Source organism: Arachis hypogaea, chromosome 5 (genome assembly GCF_003086295.3).
Source record: "Arachis hypogaea cultivar Tifrunner chromosome 5, arahy.Tifrunner.gnm2.J5K5, whole genome shotgun sequence".
NCBI lineage: Eukaryota > Viridiplantae > Streptophyta > Magnoliopsida > Fabales > Fabaceae > Arachis > Arachis hypogaea.
Window position 1 is genome coordinate 36618502 of NC_092040.1, and position 15655 is coordinate 36634156.

General features: G+C 40.3%; 1 protein-coding gene across 1 annotated transcript; it reads left to right on the forward strand.

Moving 5' to 3' along the window:
* The first annotated feature begins 591 nt into the window (after positions 1–591).
* On the forward strand, positions 592–15356 carry LOC112803450 (polyadenylation and cleavage factor homolog 4-like). Its single transcript, XM_072238087.1, has 6 exons — positions 592–831; positions 13166–13267; positions 13337–13654; positions 13828–13860; positions 14063–14779; positions 14895–15356. Exons 1-6 carry the CDS (start codon positions 592–594, stop codon positions 15354–15356), a joined length of 1872 nt encoding a protein of 623 aa, XP_072094188.1.
* The last annotated feature ends 299 nt before the right edge of the window (positions 15357–15655 follow it).

Genomic DNA, 15655 nt, shown 5'->3' on the forward strand with positions numbered 1-15655 from the left:
TATATACAGGAGGTTATGAATTGGAATTGGAGAGTCTCTATTCTTTTAATTCAGAGGACTGCAAATAGTGTTGCAGATTGTATGGCTAAAGCAGCTGCCTCTGGCACGGACATTCACTCGAATTAGAGCCAACCATGGAGTGAACTTCAACATCTAATAGATTTAGATATGACCCTAGCCAATTAATTTGGTTTTATCTCTTTTTTTTTCTTTCTTTTCTATTTAATCACCAAAAAATACTCCAAATAAAAAACATATATCACCACTCACTTTTAATACCTAACTTCCCCCACGATATCACCCCATCTAATTTTTTTTAAATAAAATAAAAAAAATTAACTGTAAAATAAATTAATCCATTTTCATTTTTTAGGATTCAAATTTTTTTAAGGTACGGTGACTTGACACGCACAGCAACAACATAGGATATTAGGTGGCAGAGACTTAAAATTCTATAAATAGTTATTTAGATATCACAATTTCGTTTACATCTTATCCAATCTATTCTCTCAATTCGATATAACTCCTGTTCTCCTTCGTCAAAGTTAAAAATTCTCAAATTCTATTGCGCACGAATCAGCTACAATACAAATGGCGAATGGTATCACGCACGAGCCTTCTCCTTCCATGCTCGTCCGCTGGTTTAACGCCTTACTTCCCCAGTGCCAAGGCTACCTCAAAGCCGAAGAAATTGTTTGGACGTATGGGCTATTGTTGTCAGAACTCACCTCCAATGTGAACTCCATCATTATCGATTTCACTATCATTGCCGGCCAACAGAGGAAACACGCCAAGGGCATCACGGATGCCATTTGCAACTGGATTTTTGAGGTCTGTCTCCATTGCTGCGGAAAGTTATCACCTTTTCGCACCATTTGTAACGAAAAAAGCCTACTTTTATTGGGTGGAAAGTTGTTGATGAGCGGATAATTTGTACGCTTTTTGGCATTGTTTTTAGTATGTATTTAGTATAATCTAGTTAGTTTTTAGTATATTTTTATTAGTTTTTAGCTAAAATTCACTTTTCTGGACTTTACTATGAGTTTGTGTGTTTTTCTGTGATTTCAGGTATTTTCTGGCTGAAATTGAGGGTCCTGAGCAAAAATCTGATTCCGAGACCAAAAAGGACTGCAGATGCTGTTGGATTCTGACCTCCCTGCACTCGAAGTGGATTTTCTGGAGCTACAGAAGCCCAATTGGCGCGCTCTTAACGGCATTGGAAAGTAGACTTCCTGGGCTTTCCAGCAATATATGATAGTCCATACTTTGCCCAAGATTCGATGACCCAAACCGGCGCTCAAAGTCACCCTCAGAAATTCCAGCGTTAAACGCCGGAACTGGCATAAAACTTGGAGTTAAACGCCCAAACTGGCATGAAAGCTGGCGTTTAACTCCAGAAAAGGTCTCTACACGAAAATGCTTCATTGCTCAGCCCAAGCACACACCAAGTGGACCCAGAAGTGGATTTTTACGTCATTTACTCATTTCTGTACACCCTAGGTTACTAGTTTACTATTAATAAGATCTTTTGACATTGTATCAGTACCTCATGACACTTTACACGTTTTCTTTGTGTACTTTCCACAGCATGAGTCTCTAAACCCCATGGTTGGGGGTGAGGAGCTCTGCTGTGTCTTGATGGATTAATGCAATTACTACTGTTTCTCATTCAATCATGCTTGCTTCCATTCTAAGATAATACTTGTTCTTAACCCGGATGAATGTGATGATCCGTGACAATCATCATCATTCTCAACTATGAACGTGTGCCTGACAACCACCTCCGTTCTACCTTAGATTAAGTAGTTATCTCTTGGATTCTTTAACCGGAATCTTCGTGGTATAAGCTAGAACGGATGGCGGCATTCAAGAGAATCTGGAAGGTCTAAACCTTGTCTGTGGTATTCTGAGTAGGATTCAATGATTGAATGACTGTGACGTGCTTCAAACTCCTAGCAGGCGGGGCGTTAGTGACAGACGCAAAAGAATCACTGGATTCTATTCCGGCCTGACCGAGAACCGACAGCTGAATTCCGCGTGCTGTGACAGAGTATATGCAATCGTTTTCACTGAGAGGATGGGAGGTAGCCATTGACAACGGTGAAACCCTACATACAGCTTGCCATGGAAGGAGCCTTGCGTGTCTGAAGAAGAAGACAGTAGGAAAGCAGAGATTCAGAAGATGGAGCATCTCCAAAACCCCAACCTATTCTCCATTACTGCAAAACAAGTAATCATTTCATGTTCTTTTGTCTTTAACAATCAATCCTGATAATTTCTGATATCCTGACTAAGATTTACAAGATAACCATAGCTTGCTTCAAGCCGACAATCTCCGTGGGATCGACCCTTGCTCACGCAAGGTATTACTTGGACGACCCAGTGCACTTGCTGGTTAGTTGTGCGGAGTTGCAAAAGTGTGATTGCAATTTCGTGCACCAAGTTTTTGGCGCCGTTGCCGGGGATTGTTGAGTTTGGACAACTGACGGCTTATCTTGTTGCTTAGATTAGGACTGTTTTATTTTTGTTGGTTTAGAGTCTTTTAGTTGAGTCTAGTTTCATATTTTAAGTTTGGTGTCAATTGCATGCTTTTGTTTTTCTTTTAATTTTCGATTTTGCATGTTCTTAGTCCCTTTTTGATTCATAAAAATTCTAAGTTTGGTGTCCTCCTTGTGTTTTTCCTTTAAAATTTTCGAAAAAAATTAGTGTTTGATTTTCTAAAAATTTTAAGTTTGGTGTCTTTTGTGTTTTTCTCTTTCCTCTTTTTAAAAAAATCAAATCTTTTTCATAAAAAATTTTTTCAATCATATCTTTTTAATTGCTGTTTTCAAAATCTTTTTGATCAACTAATTGATTCAGTTCTCAATTTGCTTTGATCTTATTTTCTTTTTGATTTTCGAATTTTTTATTTTAATCCTCTTTTATTTTAATTTATTTTTTTTCGTTAATTCAAAAAAAAAACAACATTTATCTGTTTACAATCATTATCATTTCCCTTTTGTCCATTATGGGCTTAAGTGGGATTGATCAGTCCAAAAGGACTCTGGGGTCATATGCTAACCCCATTACAGCTGCATATGGGAGTAGCATATGTACACCTCCCATCAAAGCAAGCAGCTTTGAGCTAAATCCTCAACTCATTATCATAGTGCAGCAAAATTGCCAGTATTCCGGTCTTCCACAGGAAGAACCTACTGAGTTTCTGGCACAGTTCTTACAAATTGCTGACACAGTACATGATAAAGAGGTGGATCAGGATGTCTACAGACTATTACTGTTTCCATTTGCTGTAAAAGATCAAGCTAAAAGGTGGTTGAATAACCAACCTACAGCAAGCATAAAGACATGGAAACAGTTGTCAGAAAAATTCCTGAATCATTTTTACCCTCCAAAGAGGATGACACAGCTAAGGCTGGACATCCAAGGCTTTAAACAAGAGGATAATGAATCCCTTTACAATGCCTGGGAGAGGTATAGAGGTATGCTAAGGAAATGTCCCTCTGAAATGTTTTCAGAGTGGGTACAGTTAGACATTTTCTACTATGGGCTTACAGAAAAAGCTCAGATGTCTTTAGACCATTCAGCTGGTGGATCTATACACATGAGGAAGACAATTGAAGAAGCTCAAGAGCTTATAGACACTGTTGCTAGAAACCAATATTTGTACTTTAGCAATGAGTTCTCTCCAAAAGAGGAAGTCATGGCAGTAGTCAATGACCCTAGTCCTCAAGAACAGATAATTGAGCTTAATCAACAATTGCTCCTGATGACAGAACAGTTAGCAGATTTTAAAGAGATGCTCCATGAAACTAAAGTTGCTAACAAGAGCATAGAAATGCAGTTGAATCAAGCAAAACAGCAAATATCTAAACAGATAACAGAAGAATGTCAAGCAGTTCAACTGAGGAGTGGGAAGACACTGACTAACTCTGCTCAAAAGAGCAAAAAGCCAAACAAGGAACAATTGACAGAGGACAACCAAACCACTGTGCAAAATCCCTCTGAGGACAGTAAGAGCCCAGAGAGGAAGGTTATTGGCGTTCAAACGCCAGAAAGGGAAGGAAAGCTGGCGTTAAACGCCCATTCCTTGCCCAGTTCTGGCGTTCAAACGCCAGAAAAGGGGGAAAAGTTGGCGTTAAACGCCCATTTTCCACCCAATCCTGGCGTTCATACGCCAAGGGATGATCAGACACCTGAAAGTGCTGACAGTAATCCCTCTAACAAGGCTTCTTCAACCACTTCTGTAAGGAATAAACCTGCAGCATCTAAGGTTGAAGAATATAAAGCCAAGATGCCTTATCCTCAGAAACTCCGCCAAGCGGAGCAGGATAAGCAATTTGCCCGCTTTGCAGACTATCTAAGGACTCTTGAAATAAAGATTCCGTTTGCAGAGGCACTTGAGCAAATACCTTCTTATGCTAAGTTCATGAAAGAAATCTTAAGTCATAAGAAGGATTGGAGAGAAACTGAAAAAGTGTTTCTCACTGAAGAATGCAGTGCAGTCATATTAAAGAGCTTACCAGAAAAGCTTCAAGATCCTGGAAGCTTTATGATACCATGCTCATTAGAAGGTGCTTGCACCAAGACAGCCCTATGTGATCTTGGAGCAAGCATCAATCTAATACCTGCATCCACTATCAGAAAGCTTGGGTTGACTGGAGAAGTCAAACCAACCCGGATATGCCTCCAACTTGCTGATGGCTCCATTAAACACCCATCAGGCATAATTGAGGACATGATTGTCAAGGTTGGGCCATTTGCCTTTCCAACCGACTTTGTGGTTCTGGAAATGGAGGAGCACAAGAGTGCAACTCTCAATCTAGGAAGACCTTTCCTAGCAACTGGACGAACTCTCATTGATGTACAAAAAGGGGAAGTAACCTTGAGAGTCAATGAGGATGAGTTCAAGTTGAATGCTGTAAAAGCTATGCAGCATCCAGACACACCAAATGACTGCATGGGCGCTGACATTATTGACTCTCTGGTAGAAGAGATCAATATGGCTGAAAGCCTAGAATCAGAGCTTGAGGACATCTTCAAAGATGCTCAAACTGATCAAGAAGAACCAGAGGAAGCAAAGGAATTTTCGAAAATTCCTCAGGAGGAGGATAAGCCTCCCAAACCTGAACTCAAACCACTACCACCATCCCTGAAGTATGCATTTCTGGGAGGGGGTGAAACTTTTCCAGTGATTATAAGCTCTGCTTTAAATCCACAGGAAGAGGAAGCACTGATTCAAGTGCTAAGGACACACAAGACAGCTCTTGGGTGGTCCATAAGTGATCTTAAGGGCATTAGCCCAGCTAGATGCATGCACAAGATCCTATTGGAGGATAATGCCAAACCAGTGGTCCAACCATAGAGGAGGCTAAATCCTGCCATGAAGGAGGTGGTGCAGAAAGAGGTCACTAAATTACTAGAGGCTGGGATTATTTATCCTATTTCTGATAGCCCCTGGGTGAGCCCTGTCCAAGTTGTTCCCAAAAAGGGAGGCATGACAGTGGTTCATAATGAAAAAAATGAACTGGTTCCTACAAGGACAGTCACAGGGTGGCGCATGTGTATTGACTACAGAAGGCTCAATACAGCCACCAGAAAGGATCATTTTCCTTTACCATTCATAGACCAAATGCTAGAAAGACTAGCTGGTCATGATTACTACTGCTTTTTGGATGGCTATTCAGGTTACAACCAAATTGCAGTAGATCCTCAGGACCAAGAGAAAACAGCATTTACTTGCCCTTCTGGCGTGTTTGCCTACAGAAGGATGCCTTTTGGTCTGTGTAATGCACCTGCAACCTTTCAAAGGTGCATGCTCTCTATCTTCTCAGATATGGTAGAGAAATTTCTGGAAGTCTTCATGGATGACTTCTCAGTATATGGAGACTCATTCAGCTCCTGTCTTAATCACCTAGCACTTGTCCTGAAAAGGTGCCAAGAGACTAACCTGGTTTTAAACTGGGAGAAATGTCACTTTATGGTGACTGAAGGGATTGTCCTTGGGCACAAAATTTCAAGCAGGGGAATAGAGGTGGATAAGGCAAAGGTAGAGGTAATTGAAAAATTACCACCACCTGCCAATGTTAAGGCAATCAGAAGCTTTCTGGGGCATGCAGGATTTTACAGAAGGTTTATAAAGGATTTTTCGAAAATTGCAAAACCTTTGAGTAACATGTTAGTTGCTGACACACCATTTGTGTTTGACACACAGTGTCTGCAGGCATTTGAGACCCTGAAAGCTAAGCTGGTCACAGCACCAGTCATCTCTGCACCAGATTGGACATTACCATTTGAACTAATGTGTGATGCCAGTGACCATGCCATTGGTGCAGTGTTGGGACAAAGGCATAACAAGCTTCTGCACGTCATTTACTATGCCAGCCGTGTTCTAAATGACGCACAGAAGAACTACACAACAACAGAAAAAGAGTTACTTGCAGTGGTCTATGCCATTGACAAGTTTAGATCCTATCTAGTGGGATCCAAAGTAGTTGTGTACACTGACCATGCTGCTCTTAAATACTTACTCACAAAGCAGGATTCAAAACCCAGGCTTATCAGATGGGTGTTGCTTCTGCAAGAGTTTGATATAGAAATAAGAGACAGAAAAGGGACAGAGAACCAAGTAGCTGATCATCTGTCCCGGATAGAACCAGTAGCTGGGGCGTCCCTCCCTTCTACTGAGATCTCTGAGACTTTCCCAGATGAGCAACTCTTTGCCATTCAGGAAGCTCCATGGTTTGCAGATATTGCAAATTATAAAGCTGTGAGGTTCATACCAAAGGAGTACAGTTACGTGCAAAGAAAGAAATTAATTTCAGATGCCAAGTACTACCTTTGGGATGAACCATATCTCTTTAAGAGATGTGCTGACGGAGTGATCCGCAGATGTGTACCCAGAGAAGAAGCACAAAGGATCCTATGGCATTGCCATGGATCACAGTATGGAGGACATTTTGGAAGTGAGCGAACAGCCACTAAAGTCCTCCAATGTGGCTTCTACTGGCCTACTCTCTATAAAGATTCCCGAGAGTTTGTGCGTAACTGTGACAGTTGCCAAAGAGCTGGTAACTTGCCTCACGGATATGCCATGCCTCAACAAGGGATATTAGAGATAGAACTGTTTGATGTATGGGGAATTGACTTCATGGGGCCATTCCCACCATCATACTCAAACACTTACATTCTGGTGGCTGTGGACTATGTATCTAAGTGGGTAGAAGCAATTGCTACGCCCACTAATGATACCAAGACCGTGCTGAAATTTCTCCAGAAATACATCTTCAGCAGGTTTGGTGTTCCCAGAGTACTAATCAGTGACGGGGGCACTCATTTCTGCAACAGACAGCTATACTCTGCTATGGTTAGATATGGAATTAGCCACAAAGTGGCAACTCCGTATCATCCACAGACAAATGGGCAAGCTGAAGTCTCTAACAGAGAGCTAAAGAGAATCCTGGAACAGACTGTGATGGCCCGAAGAAAGGATTGGGCAAAGAGCTTGGATGATGCTCTGTGGGCATACAAAACAGCATTCAAGACTCCTATAGGGACCTCTCCATACCAACTGGTATATGGGAAGGCCTGTCATTTGCCCGTGGAACTGGAACATAAAGCCTACTGGGCAACCAGATTCCTAAACATGGATGCACAGTTGGCTGGTGAAAAAAGATTACTCCAGCTAAATGAGCTAGAGGAGTTCAGACTCAATGCCTTTGAAAATGCAAAAATCTATAAGGAAAAGGCAAAGAAATGGCATGACAAGAAGTTGTCAACCAGAGTCTTTGAGCCAGGACAAAAAGTTCTGCTCTTCAACTCTAGGCTCAGACTGTTTCCAGGAAAACTCAAATCCCGGTGGAGGGGTCCGTATGTGATTACAGGAGTGTCACCATATGGATATGTTGAGCTTCAGGATACTGATTCTGACAAAAAGTTCATTGTTAATGGACAGAGAATCAAGCATTATCTTGAAGGAAATTTTGAGCAGGAATGCTCAAAACTGAGACTTGAGTGATTCTCAGTAAAGGTCCAGCTAAAGACAGTAAAGAAGCGCTTGCTGGGAGGCAACCCAGTCATTAGGAGGTTATATGAATTGTTCTTACAGAGGCAAGTATCAAAAATGAAGGAATTCACAGAGTTACAGAAGGATTCAGCTCAAAAAGCAGAGAAAAAGAGCTTACTGGCGAAAAAACGCCAGTAAGGGGCATTTTGGGCGTTAAACGCCAGAATGGGTATCATTCTGGGCGTTTAACGCCAGGAATGGTACCATTTTGGGCGTTAAACGCCAGAATGGGCACCATTCTGGGCGTTTAACGCCAGGTGTGCAGCATCCTGGGCGTTCAGAAAAACGCCCAGTGATAAAGGATTTCTGGCGTTTAACGCCAGCCAGGGCACCTGGCTGGGCGTTAAACGCCCAAAAGGGGCATCAAGTGGGCGTTAAACGCCAGAATGGGTGCGATTCTGGGCGTTTAACGCCAGAAAGGTGGGGGGACCACAATTTTGTTTTCAACTCAGATTTTTTCAAACTTTCCTTTTCTTTCCCATATTTTTCTACAAAAACACATTTCAATCTCTCATCATTCACTTTCAAATTTTCAAAAATTTAAAATCATTCTTCAAATCTTCCAAATCATTCCCAAATTTTGTTCAAAAACTCACCCTTCTTTCAATTTCTTTCCATATCTCCTCAAATCTCCTTTCAAATTTTTCTTTTTTTCGAAAATCTCTCCCCCCACTCTATAAATAAACGTTTGCCACCCCTCATTCCCCACACCATTCGAATTTCCTCTTCCTCTCTCTCTCTTCTTTCTTTTCTTTTGCTTGAGGACAAGCAAACCTCTAAGTTTGGTGTGCTTTTCCGTGATCACTAAGCCAAGATTCATCAAAATCATGGCTCCTAAGGGAAAACAAACCAATTTAAGAGGAAAGAAAGAAACTAATCCAAAGAATCTTTGGAATCAAGAGAAGTTCTTAACCAAAGAACATGAAGACCATTATCACAAAATAATGGGTCTGAGGTCAGTGATCCCGGAAGTTAAATTTGATTTGAAAGAAGATGAATATCCGGGGATCCAAGAGCAAATTCGAAACAGAGGATGGGAAGTTCTAACCAATCCTGAAATAAAGGTTGGAAGGAACATGGTTCAGGAATTCTACTCAAATCTGTGGCTAACAGATAAGCAGAGAATGACTGGAACTGCTTACCATACCTACAGAACCATGGTCAGAGGGAAAGTTATGTACTTCCATCTGGACAAAATAAGAGAAATCTTCAAACTACCTCAACTGCAAGATGATCCTGATTCCTTTAATAGGAGGATGGTGAGAGCAGATAAAGGGTTGGATCAAGTTCTAGAGGACATATGCCTCCCTGGAACTAAGTGGATAACTAATTCAAAGGGTGTCCCAAACCAACTCAAGAGGGGAGACCTCAAGCCAATTGCAAGAGGTTGGCTAGACTTTATTGGGCGTTCCATATTGCCCACTAGCAACCGTTCTGAGGTCACCATCAAGAGAGCAGTGATGATTCATTGCATTATGCTTGGAAAAGAAGTGGAGGTTCATCATGTGATTGCTTGTGAGATCTACACAATTGCAAATAAGAATTCCATTGAAGCCAAATTGGCTTACCCAAGCTTGATCTCCTTGCTCTGTAAAGAGGCTGGGGTGAAGATGGGAGTAGATGAGTTCATACCCATTGAACACCCAATCACCAAGAAGTCAATAGAAGGACAAATGCAAGACAACTCTATCAAGAGGAGGGCGCAGGAATTCCTCCCTGAATTCCCAAGAATTGACTACTGGACCAGCCTAGAAGCATCTATCACCAAGTTGCAAGAGACTATGGAGCAACTGAAGGAAGAACAGCAGAATCAGAACTGCATGCTCTGCAAATTGCTGAAGGAACAAGAGAAGCAGGGGCGTGAACTCCAAGAGCTGAAACGCCAAAAGCTCTCCTCTCTAGTTGAGGGAGCATCCACTTCTCTTAATCAAGGTTGTTGAGTCCTAACTCTGTGAAAACCTCTATCATTAGGAGCCTATGTTTTTGCGTTTTTGTTCTTTTTGTTTTGTTTTCTATTTTTATTTTTTTTGTCTCATCTTATATCTATCTTTGAGTCTTGTTCTTAATTTATAATTAATAAAAAATTGAAATTTTATGCCTTAAAGCTATGAATGTCCTATGAATCCATCACCTCTCTTAAAAGAAAAATGTTTTAATCACAAAAGAACAAGAAGTACAGGATTTCGAAATTTATCCTTGAAACTAGTTGAATTAGCTTGATGTGGTGACAATACTTTTTGTTTTCTGAATGAATGCTTGAACAGTGCATATGTCTTTTGAATTTGTTGTTTTGAGAATGTTAAAAATTGTTGGCTCTTGAAAGAATGAGGAAAAAGAGAACTGTTATTGAGGATCTAAAAATCATTAGAGTGATTCTTGAAGCAAGAAAAAGCAGTGGATACAAAAAAAAGAGAAGGAGAAAAGAAAAAGAAAGAGAAAGAAATAAAGTTGTGATCCAAGGCAACAAGAGTGTGCTTAAGAACCCTGGACACCTCTAATTGGGGACTTTAGCAAAGCTGAGTCACAATCTGAAAAGGTTCACCCAATTATGTGTCTGTGGCATGTATGTATCCGGTGGTAATACTGGAAGACAGAGTGCTTTGGGCCACAGCCAAGACTCATACACTAGCTATGTTCAAGAATCATTATGCTCAACTAAGAGAATCAATAACACTATCTGAGTTCTGAGTTCTTATAGATGCCAATCATTCTGAACTTCAAGGGATAGAGTGAGATGCCAAAACTGTTCGGAGGCAAAAAGCTACTAGTCCCGCTCATCTAATTGGAGCTATGTTTCCTTGATAATTTGGAGTCTATAGTATATTCTCTTCTTTTTATCCTATTTTGATTTTCAGTTGCTTGGGGACAAGCAACAATTTAAGTTTGGTGTTGTGATGAGCGGATAATTTATACACTTTTGGCATTGTTTTTAGGTAGTTTTTAGTATAATCTAGTTAGTTTTTAGTATATTTTTATTAGTTTTTAGCTAAAATTCACTTTTCTGGACTTTACTATGAGTTTGTGTGTTTTTCTGTGATTTCAGGTATTTTCTGGCTGAAATTGAGGGTCCTGAGCAAAAATCTGATTCCGAGACCAAAAAGGACTGCAGATGCTGTTGGATTCTGACCTCCCTGCACTCGAAGTGAATTTTCTGGAGCTACAGAAGCCCAATTGGCGCGCTCTCAACGGCATTGGAAAGTAGACTTCCTGGGCTTTCCAGCAATATATGATAGTCCATACTTTGCCCAAGATTTGATGGCCCAAACCGGCGCTCAAAGTCACCCTCAGAAATTCCAGCGTTAAACGCCGGAACTGGCATAAAACTTGGAGTTAAACGCCCAAACTGGCATGAAAGCTGGCGTTTAACTCCAGAAAAGGTCTCTACACGAAAATGCTTCATTGCTCAGCCCAAGCACACACCAAGTGGACCCAGAAGTGGATTTTTACGTCATTTACTCATTTCTGTACACCCTAGGTTACTAGTTTACTATTAATAGGATCTTTTGACATTGTATCAGTACCTCATGACACTTTACACGTTTTCTTTGTGTACTTTCCACAGCATGAGTCTCTAAACCCCATGGTTGGGGGTGAGGAGCTCTGCTGTGTCTTGATGGATTAATGCAATTACTACTGTTTCTCATTCAATCATGCTTGCTTCCATTCTAAGATAATACTTGTTCTTAACCCGGATGAATGTGATGATCCGTGACAATCATCATCATTCTCAACTATGAACGTGTGCCTGACAACCACCTCTGTTCTACCTTAGATTAAGTAGTTATCTCTTGGATTCTTTAACCGGAATCTTCGTGGTATAAGCTAGAACTGATGGCGGCATTCAAGAGAATCTGGAAGGTCTAAACCTTGTCTGTGGTATTCTGAGTAGGATTCAATGATTGAATGACTGTGACGTGCTTCAAACTCCTAGCAGGCGGGGCGTTAGTGACAGACGCAAAAGAATCACTGGATTCTATTCCGGCCTAACCGAGAACCGACAGCTGAATTCCGCGTGCTGTGACAGAGCATATGCAATCGTTTTCACTGAGAGGATGGGAGGTAGCCATTGACAACAGTGAAACCCTACATACAGCTTGCCATGGAAGGAGCCTTGCGTGTCTGAAGAAGAAGACAGTAGGAAAGCAGAGATTAAGAAGATGGAGCATCTCCAAAACCCCAACCTATTCTCCATTACTGCAAAACAAGTAATCATTTCATGTTCTTTTGTCTTTCACAATCAATCCTGATAATTTCTGATATCCTGACTAAGATTTACAAGATAACCATAGCTTGCTTCAAGCCGACAATCTCCGTGGGATCGACCCTTGCTCACGCAAGGTATTACTTGGACGACCCAGTACACTTGCTGGTTAGTTGTGCGGAGTTGCAAAAGTGTGATTGCAATTTCGTGCACCAGTTGTCCCTCTACGGGCGTTGTTTCAATTTTGGCAGTTATCCATAAATCATCATTTAAGTTTTATTTTTCTTTACCAATCCTATTTTATATTTTATTTTTTATTTGCTTTACGGTCTTATTTGATTGCGAATACGAGAAAAAGTCATTACTTCCAATTCCAATGGGCTTCGTCGTTCCATCTATTATTGTCTTTGATTTATTTGAGCGAGAGTTTACCGCGAGAGAGAATGGATTCTAAATCATTAATTATTATTATTATTCAACTAAGAACAAAGAATTTTAGGATAACATAACTTCCTGGATAACTAGCAATTGGCACATGAATCCTGTAGAAAGGACCAAATTGATCTTAAGACCCAAGAATAAAACAACGCATTTCAGGTCTTGACTGAAATGGAACGAAATTTGAAGAACATGTGTTAAGTTTTAAGGTTTATCTTGTCAATAAAGTCTCAACCCTTTGTTAAGATTGAGTTTCAGAGATCACTTTTTCTACTGCCACATAAAAAAAGGCATGATGAGAATTGTTTGTAAAGAATGACTTTTTAAATGTTACTTTTGCTTCTGAGTTCTAATTTAGCAAATAATGATGATATTTTGTCAAGCATTTTTGCTGATATTTGTGTAGTAGAAAATTAGTAAAGCTAAGCTATAATATTATTTAAATCTCGGTTGTTTACTGTTAGGTGCCTGCTGATAAAAAACTTCCTTCTCCCTATCTTCTGGACAGTATTGTGAAGAATTTTGGCCAAGAATATGTTAAACACTTCTCTTTACGTCTACCTCAAGTAGGTCAATTAGAGTATGGTTATTTCTACTTATATTTCATTTTTATTTCAATTCTATTGTGTGTCAAGATTTACTGTGAGGCATACAGGCAGGTCCAGCCTAATCTGCATTCTGCTCTGCAATGTCTCTTTGGTACCTGGTCAAAGATCTTCCCTCCCTCTGTCCTAAGCAATATTGAAGCTCAATTGCAATCTTCACTAGCAGTTAATAATCAACAATCATTTGCTAATCACCTTGGGCTATATGATTTTCGTGGACTGATTCTTGGGGCACATGTTATTAAACCACAATCCTTGCAGCAGATGGAACACTCTAGTTCAATTATGGATAATGTAAGCTTTTGTGTGAAATATGTGTTGTATGCAAAAATATCAGTGATTTTGTTGGTACGTTAAGGCTGTTTGTCATGATTGATGAAAATAATATATATATATATATATATATATATATATTTCTGTTTATATATAGAAAGGTGTCTGTTTATACCTGTTAATAGAAAGAGAAATCGTGCAGACAGATAAGCTACATTCTGACAGTGTGTTGGTTTTCATGCTCACAGGTTGGTGGTGATAAGTTGGATTCAACAAAAACTGTAGGTAATACAAGAGAAGGAGGGTTGAATGAATGGCATCAAAAGAGATTTTCTAGTGATGGTTGGAACATATTTCAAACTTCCAAGACTTATAATCTCAAATGATGAACAACAACGCCAAAGTCCAAGAGCTCTTATTGAGGCATATGGTTGTGACAAAAGCCATGAAATTCCTAGTACTAAGCTTTTGTTGGTGGAGCAGCCTGGCAGAAATGGTTTAGGGAGCAAGTTTCCATTGGCATCATGGCAGGACACTGAAGAAGAGGAGTTTGATTGGAAAGATATGAATCCAGGATTAGTAGACTGTAATACAAACAGCAGTTCTATGCAATCAAGTGTTAGATTCTCCAAGAAAAGAAAGTTATCTAATGATCTATCTAATTCTTCACAGTACCCCTTTAATATGGGGGATGCTCTCCCTGCTGTCAATGCTCATGCTACTTGTCCTTCCGGCTTGAATCCATCATTTCCATTGCAGAAACATCCTAGGAGTCTGTTTGAACCAATAAACGTTAATAATAACACCAATGTGGGTCATGGTCCCAATAGAACTTTGTTTATACATGACCAGTTGCCTAATCAATCTGGACCAATTTCCTCTAACATGCAAAATCATGGACAAGCACCTCAACTACAGTTTCTTCCACCTAAAGTTCCATCTTCAACACAAATTAATCATGGGAGCTCTTTGCAAGGACATGGTGCCTCAATAAGTACGCCCATCTCAAATCCATTACCTGATATGCAGGGCCAAAGTTTACATTTACATGAGGGAACCTTGCCACCTTTACATCCAAGCCTCCCAACTGCTCCATCACAAATGATGTCTCATCCCCATGCCAATGCTTCAGTAACAAGTCAACCACCACCTGCATATCTTAATTTGATTAGTTCACTAGTGAACCACGATGTGATCTCGGTAACTAATCCTCCCACCAATCCACCCACTGGACTGGTAACTATACTTTCATTAGTTTTCCTCCCTTTCTAGTTTGTTGATTTGAGATATTTATTTAAATGAACTCATTTTTTAGGATTCCATTAGGACAGAGTTCGATCCAGATATCTTGAAGGTTCGTCATGAAGGTGTAATCAGTGCCTTATACGGTGATCTTCCTAGACAATGCATGAGTTGTGGTCTCCGATTCAAAAGGCAAGATGAGCACAGTAAATATATGGATTGGCACGTGACTAGGAACCGAATGTCGAAAAGCCGGAAACAGAAGGGGTCTCAAAAGTGGTTTGCAAGTGGGAGCATGTGGCTAAGTGGTGCAGAGGCTTCGGAAAAGGAATCGATTCCAGGGTCATTGCCTCCCGAGGATACAGAGGAAATGAAATATGAGGAAGAGTTAGGCGTTCCTGTAGAAGAGGATCAGAGTCGATGTGCACTGTGTGGAGAGGGCTTCGATGAGTTTTACAGCCACAAAATGGATGAGTGGATGTATAGAGGAGCCACATACCTTAAGGCACCATGGGAACAACATTGGCCCCCATAGACAGACATCAACTTGGCCCATTGTTCATTCCAAATGCAAATCTGACTCTGACTCTACTATGCCCTCAACCAATAGATATTTACTTTTTATATAAGATCTTAGTTATATTATATTAGCTTTACTACTACTATTATTTACTCTTCTTCCTTGTTTCGTTTGTGTATCCAGGGAATCTACCAAGAGAGTAGTAAGAGAAAAAGAATGTGGGTCGACCAAACATCAATTTTGTGCACCCTTAATTAGGACTTACTAATACTTTTTAGGGTAGAATTGCGCTAGTAGTGTTCCCAATTTCTTCC

What these genes read in the sequence shown, in the direction of transcription:
- LOC112803450 (XM_072238087.1), top strand. Translation starts at nt 592, where the DNA reads ATGGCGAATGGTATCACGCACGAGCCTTCTCCTTCCATGCTCGTCCGC. An exon ending in TTTGCAACTGGATTTTTGAG is followed by an intron (nt 832 to 13,165) that starts GTCTGTCTCCAT and finishes GTTTACTGTTAG; the next exon opens with GTGCCTGCTGATAAAAAACT. An exon ending in TGAACCACGATGTGATCTCG is followed by an intron (nt 14,780 to 14,894) that starts GTAACTAATCCT and finishes CTCATTTTTTAG; the next exon opens with GATTCCATTAGGACAGAGTT.